This window comes from Poecilia reticulata, linkage group LG17 (genome assembly GCF_000633615.1).
Source record: "Poecilia reticulata strain Guanapo linkage group LG17, Guppy_female_1.0+MT, whole genome shotgun sequence".
In the NCBI taxonomy this organism is placed as follows: domain Eukaryota; kingdom Metazoa; phylum Chordata; class Actinopteri; order Cyprinodontiformes; family Poeciliidae; genus Poecilia; species Poecilia reticulata.
This window is the reverse complement of record NC_024347.1, coordinates 28,720,792-28,730,313: the sequence shown is the minus strand read 5'-3', so window position 1 is coordinate 28,730,313 and position 9,522 is coordinate 28,720,792. Positions and strand designations below refer to the sequence as shown.

Genomic DNA, 9,522 nt, shown 5'->3' with positions numbered 1-9,522 from the left:
CATCCTGGTCCAGAGAAGGTCGGGGTGTTTGTGGATTATGATCAGGGTCTGGTCTCCTTCTATGATGTAGATGCTGCAGCTCTGATCTACTCCTTTACTGGCTGCTGCTTCAAGGAGAAACTCTACCCATACTTCAGTCCTAGTCTTAACAATGGAGGTAAAAACTCTGAACCTCTGATCATCTGTCCTGTTGATCAGGCTGATTGATGATCTGATGAAACTTCACGAAGAATCAATAATAAATGATACTTTACAGTAAAATCCTAATATGATCGCCTGACTACCTCATCTTTAAATTCAGCTCCTCTCATCATTTCAGATCTTACATCCATCCAGAACCTCCTTCATGTATCATTTATTAAAGTACTCATGATCAGAGAGATCATAAAGCAAAGTAATATTAACGGAGCAGCAGCTCTTCTGTCCATGTTTAGCTCCAGATCCAGTCTGTTGTTCTGCTTTAAAATATAAAACTAGAAACAAAGAAACTAAATTAAAACTAGCAGTGAAATAAAACTGAAGGAACAACTCAGAACTAATCATATGAAAACTGTTCTACACGGTAAACATTAAGTGTTAAAGAGGTCCGGCTGAGGCTGCACAGTGGTGCAGTTGGTAGAGCTGCTGCCCTGCAGCAAGAAGGTTCTGGGTTCGATTCCCGGTCTTTCTGCATGGAGTCTCCATGTTCTCCCTGTGCATGGTGGGTTTTCTCCAGGTACTCCGGTTTCCTCCCACAGTCCAGAAACATGACTGTCAGGTTAATTGGCCTCTCCAGATTGGCCCTAGGTGTCAGTGTGTGTGTGTGTGAGTGTGTGTGTGCATGGTTGTGTGTCTCTGTGTTGCCCTGAGACAGACTGGTGACCCGTCCAGGTGACCCCGCCTCTCACGCGGGACGTTAGCTGGAGATGGGCACCAGCAACCCCTCCCAACCCCACTGAGGGACAAGGGTGCAGGAAAATGGATGGATGGAGGTCCGGCTGATACTTTTATAACTGGACCAGGTAGAAGCAGGTTCTATCCTCGGTTCTGGACCAGAACCAGAACCAGAACCAGTCACATGATCCTCCTGCCGCCATTTTTATTGTTTCTAACTGAACTGCTGGTGGAATCACTGAGTAAAAGTGATTCATGTGGAGACTCACCTGGGAACTGTTGATTTTATTTCAGTGTTTTATATGTTTGTGTTTAAATGTATTTGTAGAGTTTATTGAAACTGGTTTATTTGAACTGATGCTCAGATTAATTCTGTATCTTATCCTGGTGTAACTGATAATGGTGTCAGGGGAACCTGGTTGGCTGGAAGCTAATAAAATGAGATATCAGAACTCTGTGGTTTATTCTCATTTATTTCAAGTGAACTTGGAGTAAAGCTGCATTTTCATCTGACAAACTGAGATTTTTTACACAGGATAATGTGGAACAAAAATACTGACTGGTTAAAACAGGTTCAGATCAAACATTCACCCTCAGTCTGTGCCCAGATTTAGATGATTAATCAGAAAATGATTTGAGTTTCTCTGTGTTTATTTGAGGTTCTGTCTCTGGTCTCCTTGCTGTCTCATCTACCCTCTTGATTGTTCCCAGGTGTGTCTCGCTCTGTGATTACACCTGTTGTCTCTGTGTCCTGGTCCAATCGTCTGGTCTATGAGCCTCAGCTCTCCGCTCAGCTGTGCTGCTTGTTCATGGACTGTCTGAACTGTATTCTTCATTAAAATCATAATTTTCATGTCCAACCTGGGTCTGCCTCACCACATGACAGAAAAGGCTTTATGAGTTTCATTCTGCATCCTCTGTGTGCTGATGGTCTGAGTCAAATTCATCTTTATTCCCTTTAATCAGCCGTGGTTCCTCTTTATAACTATATTTATGCAAAAGATGCTTCGTTGTTGTGTTTAGTGGACAGTAAGTGATTTTCATCACAGAGGACTTTCATTTCTGCGTCATAAGAAGTTGTTGGAACGTTTTGGTGATGCAGTCGCAGGTTCACAGCCATAGTCCTAAACATGGACGCTAATGTTTCCAGGTGGGTGAGGACGTTTGTTTGAACCTTTAGAGAAAGAACAAATCAGGACTAAGAGAGCTGTGCTATTCTAGAACAAGTGCTTTAATAAAAGAGGGATGCAGTAATTATTACAAGGATTTCTGATTTAAAAGGTACATTGTTTTACCTACCACTCTTTATATAACCTGAAATAGGTCTTTATATGTTATAGTTTATCCATTATATATATACGAGGTTTCTAACTAATTTTTATTATATATTTTCACCCTTAAAACCAATATTTATAAACACTGTCAATTATTACAGTATTGATTTAAAGGATAATAAATTATATTTTTAATACTACATTCAGAATAAATTTTTTTGTTTTATTTTTGTGAAAGACAAAAAAAATTACATAAATAAATAAATAAATAAATAAATAAATAAATAAATAAATAAAATTCAACTAATAGCAGAAATCCTTCCACTGGTAGCTGGAGACACACCCCAGTGTAATTCCACCTTCGGACCACATGGCGGCGGTACAGATTCATTACCAACCGACAGTATTTAAGGGAAATCAACGTTTTCTTATTTTTCTGTCGGTTTGTCGGATTCCGGAGAGACATCCTTTAATTTCCGACTTTTTTGTGAGTAAAGAAAAGTATTTTTATCGTGCTATATTTGTTATTAACCTCATTCTGTGTCTCTGTGAGGGCAGCTAAGCGTCTCCGAAGACAAAACTGCAGTTAGCACACGGCTAATGTTATCTTAGCATGTAGCTCTTGCCTAACCTTCGCCAGCAGCTAAATGTGATGCTTAAATAATGTTATAATTAAAGGAACCGGGAAGTAGCTCTCTGGCGTAATGGGGTTTATAATGAGCGCTTAATGTGTCAAAGTTGCAGCTAAAAGAGGTAAAAATCTTTCTCTCTTTTATCCTCGGTTCCGACCTGGGATCCAGTTTTGAAGTTGAAGTTTATAAAACAGTTTCCATAAATGATCGGAGAAGTGAATAGGATCGTCTGTTGCAGTTAAATGCTGGACTTGGTGAACATCACCTCCGAGACGCACCTACCGCCTCCATGTCTCCACATCCAGTCAGGCAGAAACCAGCTTCCATTGTCCACAAACTGTTTCATCCAAACCTCTGTTGGGTTGTCCGGTCCAGATGGGACGGGTTCCAGTACTCTGGCTAATTCAAACTTAATTTATAACAGTTTTAACTCATTGCATGTCTACACAGATGGAAGTGGATGTTTCCAGGATGCTCTCTGTATTTTTTATTCCATTGTTGGTCCCGCCGCTGCTGTCCGTCAGTCTGTAGTTTCTGCAGGTTTGGTGCTTGAAGCCGAACCTCAGTAGAAAACATTTTTAACCCGGTGAAAGTAAACTAAACTGTATGGAGGACTGACCCTGCCAAAATAAAACGGCAATAAATATAGACATGAATACAGGGCTTCATGTTTTATTTGACAATTGTTGCATCCAAAAATTAAAGGCTTTGGCTGACAAAGTGACATAAATGATCATTTTCAATAGTATAAATGTAACTTCATTACTACATTTTCCATTTCATTTCTAATTGTTTTATTGAGTTTCCCATTTTATTTCATTATTAGTTTCTTTTTTCATATTTGACATTCATTTAGTACATTTCTATTCATTGGAGTTTTTATCCAGTGAATATCTGTATTTAATTATATATATAATATATACTGCTCAAAAAAATGAAGGGAACACTTAAACAACACAATATAACTCCAAGTAAATCAAACTTCTGTGAAATCAAACTGTCCACTTGGGAAGCAACACTGATTGACAACAGGGACCCTCGTCGGGTCAATCAGTGTTGCTTCCTAAGTGTACAGTTTGATTTCACAGAAGTTTGATTTACTTGGAGTTATATTGTGTTGTTTAAGTGTTCCCTTTATTTTTTTTGAGCAGTGTGTGTGTATATATATATATATATATATATATATATAGCTAATTTTGTCAGGACCAGTCCTCCATACATTTGGACCAGAACTCGGTGGACAAACTGATTTCAGTGAAAATATTTGCTGCCACTTTGATTAAAATGGTTTGTGTGACTTTGAGGTTGGATCAGAGGAGGACCGTCTCCTTCCTGGCGTTCCATCATGGCGGACATCAAGAACTTCCTGTACGCCTGGTGCGGGAAGAAGAAGCTGACTCCCAGCTACGACATCCGAGCTGCGGGAAACAAGAACAGGCAGAAGTTCATGTGTGAAGTGAGTCCTCCGTCGCCGCTCGGCAGCAGCTCCACACATCGGCTCTGACCCGAGTCTCTCCCCCTGCAGGTCCGAGTCGACGGCTTCAACTACATCGGCATGGGGAACTCCACCAACAAGAAGGACTCTCAGACCAACGCTGCCAGGGACTTCGTTAACTACCTGGTCCGGGTCGGAGAGATAAACGCAGCCGAGGTCCCGGCCATAGGGGTCAGTGTTCTGGTCACCCAGCACAACAAAGCTCTTTTTATTAAACTTTAAGTTCTTAACAAATTGTTCAGTTATGACTCATCACTTTCTGCACATGAAACAAACTGCACAACTTTCTTTATAACAAAGGAGTGAAGTAGAAGAGCAGCCTCCACTCACATCAAGGTGACAGAACTAAAGGAAATGACATAAAACAACCTTTTTCAAATAAAGTATGTCAGTAATGCCTTTTCCACTGTTTGTATATATGTGTGTAAAGAGGACAAAGTTCCTTCTTTGAATGTGTTCAAGTCTTACCTGGAGACCATCAGCACTGTGTCCACCTAATCCTGTCGCAACACATTTAGCAGGACAATAAATGAAGCTATTGTGATAAATGACAATATTGTTGTTTTGAGGCCATTGTCAACGAATATAGAGGCAGAATAATGCAAGAACACATTATCAAAGATAAATGAATAAAATGAACCATGAAGTCTCTGCAAACAACTTTGTCCTTCAAAACACTGTAGTTGAGACCAAATTGCCTGAATGAAGAATTTTACCATCCAGTCTTTGGTAGGAAGAGATGAAAGTAAATGGAGATTATGGAGCTTGTTTTAATTCATCAAGTGATTAATTGATTTATTGCTTACTGCAACAGATTTATGTCCAACTCAAGAACTGAAAGTCAGTCATCCCCAGGTGGACCTCAGGGTTCTGGTTTTGGTCCTCTGCTCATTTATCTTCTTCCACTTGGTCTTGTTTCCAGAAGACCATTTTTCCTGCTGTGCTAGTGAGACCAGGTGCACCCCACACCTTTCAGATTGCCTCTGAAATGAAATCATGGATTGGTCAAAACTTTCCTGAACTGAACAGAATTTCTCCATAGCTCTGATTCTCTGCCATCATTTGACTCTAACCTTAAAACTAATTTCTTCAAACTGGCTCATTTTGTATAATGTCGTTTTTTTTCTAACAAATTTCTTTTTATTGATCTATGTCTCTTTATTGTTTTATATTTTTTATTTTTCTGTTCTGTGTTTCTTGTTCAGATAAAGTGTATTATTATTATTCAGTCAAAACCCTCTAAAGGTTGGAGCTAATTGTCGGTTCTGGACCTGCAGGTTGGTCCTCCTGCAGGTGACCAGCTGGACGGAGGAGGAGGAGACGGAGGAGGAGGAGACGGCGGCGGCTTCGGAAACCTCCCTCCCAGCGGCCCGCTGCCTCCTCACCTGGTCGTTAAAGAGGAACAAGGCAAATCCTGACGATTCGACTTCCGTTTGGGTCAGAACTGAACACAGAACCTCTGGGAGTTCTCACTCTGGTTTATGTTTCAGGGGAAACTGGTGTCACTGGACCGGTTCCAGGAGTAACTGGACTGGGTTACTCAGGAGGAGGAGGAGGAGGAGGAGCGGAGTGGGAGCGAGGAGCCAACCTGAAGGAGTACTACGCCCGCAGGGACGAGCAGGAGGCCCAGGCGGTACCAGGCTCGGGTCGGGTCGGCTGGGTTTCTGAGGGTAAGCCGGTTCCATCTGATGGATCCGTTCTCCTTCTCAGACTCTGGAATCGGAGGAGGTGGATCTGAACGCCAACCTGCACGGAAACTGGACCCTGGAGAACGCCAAGGCCCGTCTGAACCAGTTCTTCCAGAAGGAGAAAACCAGTGCTGAGTATAAGTACAGCCAAGTGGGACCGGATCACAACAGGTCTGGACCAGAGGACCGACTGGGTCTAAGAACCGCAGCAGAACTTCAGACCAGATCCAGACTGAGCTGTTAGACACAGGAACCCGGACCGGCTCTGAACCGGGCCGGGTTTTCTCAGCCCATCATAGATTCTGATCGGGTCTGACATGAACGCCTGAGTCATAAATATCAGGATTATAATCTGAGATGAAACGTTTCTACTGAAGTCTGGATTGGGTCTGAGGTTCTGTTCGGACTTTAGCTTTTCTTTGTCTGTCTTTACTGTGAAACATCAGTTCCTCCCAATCAAGCACAAGGCGACAGCAGAAAGAAAAACCCACTTTGAACAGAACCCTCCAACAGAACCAGAACCGGCTGCTAGACGGTCTGAATGGACTGAACCAGGATTACTTTCTGCCTCTAACGGAACAGATTTATCTAGGAGAGAGAGCAGAACCGGGCCGGACTGCTTCTCACTTTCTAATCCCTGATGAACCAGAACCGGCTCATCAGAGGTTCTGGTCTGTCTATCCAATCCTAACTGGACTCCTCCTCCTCCTGGGCCGGGTCGGATGCCGGGCTGAAACCGGGCTGGAACCGGGCGGTCGGCAGGAAGTTCTGCATGTTTTTCTGCTGGACGGCTCAAACCCAGAGACCTCCAGGGTGTGTCGGCTACACCGGAGCGGTCTCAGAACCTCTGACCAGAACCCAAACACCAGAACCAGCTTCACCTTTGGTACCCTGCTGTAGAGGTCTGTGTTCACCGACCTGAGATCAGTCGGGTCGCTGAACACAGATTCAAACTGTGACGGACTCAGAGGGGACAAACCAGTCCGCACTGGGTCCAGGTTGACCCCTCTGAGGTCCTGGTCGGTACCAGATGTTTAGCTGTTGAATCGGGTCGAACCCGACCGTTAGCTTCCTGCTCTGCTACAAACAACAAGGTGACACCAGAACTCACAACCGAACCGAAGGAAGACATGGGACAGCGTTTAGACGCTCTAAAGCCGTCCCATGGCAAGGCTGAAAGGGGCGGGGCCTCGATGTGGGGCGTGGCCTGTGTGCCACAGGGGGCGGGGCCTGTAAGGGGCGGGGCCAGCTGCAGTCTGGTTGTGATCTCTGGTGTCACTGCAGGGCAGAGCTGCTGCTGCTGCTGCTGGTAAATGATCCAGAAAGTCCCGCAGAAACACATGCAGGCTTCCTGCCGTCGGCGCCACAGGTGAGTTCTGCTCCTCACTGGACCACCATGACGAAGATGATGATGATGATAACGATGATAATGGCAATGTGCTTTTATTTTGGAGAGCACAGGAAATGATGCAGGATGTTTGTGTTGCAGGAGCTTCATTGCAGAGATGCAGCTGTTTGTGAGGCAGCTGGGCAGAAGTAAGAGCTCCTCTCAGAACCAGCGGTCCAGTCCGGTCCGTGGTTCTGGTTGACCTTCAGCTCTGGTTCCCCTCAGAGATCACGGCCCGGGAGCATGGGTCCAACAAGAAGCTGGCGGCCCAGTCCTGCGCGCTGTCCGTGGTCCGGCAGCTGTACCACCTTGGGGTCATCGAGCCGTACTCCGGGGTCACCAAGAAGAAGGAGGGCGAGACGGTATCAGCTGCAGTCGGACCGCTCCAGCCATCAGAACCAGAACAGAACCTGACCGTCTGTCTGTCTGTTCCAGCTGGAGGCCTACGAGGTCAACGTGGCTCCAGACCTGCAGCAGCAGCTGGCCGCCATGGTCCAGGAGCTGGGAGTCCACATCCCCCCGCCTGTGAGTCCCCTCTACCGGGTCCGCCTCAGAACCAGCAGAACCGGCTGGTCCAGCTCTAATGGGCCGGGTCGGGAGGGGTCAGAGCGATGAGCTAGGAACAGATCTAAGTCGGTACAAGAAATGGGTTGTTCTGTCCAGAACCAGACCTCTGGTACCAGAGGTCTGGTCCTGTTTGTTGAACCAGAGGTCTGGTTCCGGGCCTCTGGTACCAGAGGTCTGGACTGATTGGACTTTGTTTTTGATGAATATCCTGAGGTCTGACTCGGTCATTAATCGGATCACAGTGAGTTCTGCGTGAAATGTATCCGGGTCTGAGCAGAACCTTTAACTCTTCAGTGACTGGTTCCGATTCCAAACTGAAGCCAAACTGTCGACGACCTGCAGCTGATGCCTTCACTGACTGTGATAAACGTGGGAGTTTTCAGCGTTAACCTGCTGATCAAACCCTTCAGTAGAAGTTGGTTCATTTTAAAGCAGAACCTGATGGTGCAGCTTCCTTCCTGGCCTGCAGAGGGCAGTAAACACCTGAACTGCGTTGGCTTGTTTCAGCCTGCAGACCCCGGCGCCCCGGTGTCTCTGGTCCAGGCCAAGATGGCCGCCTTCGAGCCGTCTCAGAAGCAGAGCAGCAGCGGCGTCGTCCCCTGGTCGCCTCCGCAGGTCAACTGGAACCCCTGGACCAGCAGCAACATCGACGAGGGACCGCTGGCCTACGTAGGAGACCTCACACCTCCTGATCTGACGAGTCCGGATCCGGACCGGGTCGGTCCGGTTCTGGTCGGGTCCTGATGTGTGGTTCTTCCGGTCTAGTGCACTCCGGAGCAGATCAGCGGCGATCTCCACGGCGAGCTGATGTACCAACTGGAACACGATGAGAACCTGCAGAAGGTCCGCCTGCAACGCGATCCTCCGCCGCCGTCTCAGCCTGACCCAAATGTTGACCCGCCTCCTGCCGTCCTGCAGATCCTGTCGGAGCGACAGCAGCTTCCTGTCAAGCAGTTTGAGGAGGAGATCATGGCGACGGTGGAGCAGAACCCGGTCGTGATCATCAGAGGAGCGACGGGCTGCGGCAAAACCACGCAGGTCCCGCAGTACATCCTGGACCGCTTCATCAAGGGCGGCCGCGCGTCCGACTGCAACATCGTGGTCACGCAGGTAGAACCCGACCCGTTTCCATGGCTGTAAGCTCAGACCCGGTTCTGACCCGATCCCTCTGCAGCCCCGGCGGATCAGCGCAGTGTCAGTGGCAGAGCGGGTCGCCTACGAGAGAGCAGAGGACCTGGGGAAGAGCTGCGGCTACAGCGTCCGCTTCGAGTCCGTCCTGCCGCGGCCGCACGCCAGCGTCCTGTTCTGCACCGTCGGTACGCAGAGCCACCAGCAGGGGGAGCCCTGCTGCAGGTCACAGAACCCCATAGAACCCGACAGGACCCAACAAACACCCCACAGAACCCTAACCCCACACACAGGACCCGACAGGACCCAACAAACACCCCACAGAACCCTAACCCCACACACAGGACCCAACACACACCCCACACAGGACCCGACACACCCCACACAGAACCCAACAAACACCCCACAGAACCCGACAGAACCCAACACACCCCACACAGAACCCAACAAACACCCCACAGAACCCAACAGGACCCAA

The 9,522-nt window shown here is 47.1% G+C and overlaps 2 protein-coding genes across 3 annotated transcripts in view; both read left to right on the top strand.

Annotated features, from left to right (window-relative positions):
- LOC108167074 (uncharacterized) overlaps positions 1-203 on the top strand; it is a 6,758-nt gene extending 6,555 nt beyond the window's left edge. The window contains exons 3-4 of the mRNA XM_017309906.1: positions 46-157; positions 199-203. Of these exons, the coding sequence (XP_017165395.1) occupies positions 46-157; positions 199-203 (117 nt within the window). The remainder of the gene's footprint in view (positions 1-45; positions 158-198) is intronic.
- Positions 204-2,518: 2,315 nt separating this feature from the next.
- dhx9 (DEAH (Asp-Glu-Ala-His) box helicase 9) overlaps positions 2,519-9,522 on the top strand; it is a 15,416-nt gene continuing 8,412 nt past the window's right edge. The window contains exons 1-13 of one of the 2 annotated variants that reach the window (XM_008434672.2): positions 2,519-2,634; positions 4,084-4,235; positions 4,305-4,445; positions 5,552-5,681; positions 5,765-5,907; positions 5,985-6,133; positions 7,452-7,498; positions 7,575-7,711; positions 7,785-7,874; positions 8,424-8,585; positions 8,682-8,759; positions 8,835-9,026; positions 9,091-9,232. In XM_008434672.2, coding sequence (XP_008432894.1) covers positions 4,125-4,235; positions 4,305-4,445; positions 5,552-5,681; positions 5,765-5,907; positions 5,985-6,133; positions 7,452-7,498; positions 7,575-7,711; positions 7,785-7,874; positions 8,424-8,585; positions 8,682-8,759; positions 8,835-9,026; positions 9,091-9,232 — 1,522 coding nt within the window. In that variant the 5' untranslated portion in view covers positions 2,519-2,634; positions 4,084-4,124. Of the gene's footprint in view, positions 2,635-4,083; positions 4,236-4,304; positions 4,446-5,551; positions 5,682-5,764; positions 5,908-5,984; positions 6,134-7,246; positions 7,332-7,451; positions 7,499-7,574; positions 7,712-7,784; positions 7,875-8,423; positions 8,586-8,681; positions 8,760-8,834; positions 9,027-9,090; positions 9,233-9,522 lie in introns of those variants that run through there. The other variant, XM_008434673.2, reaches the window with a different exon arrangement.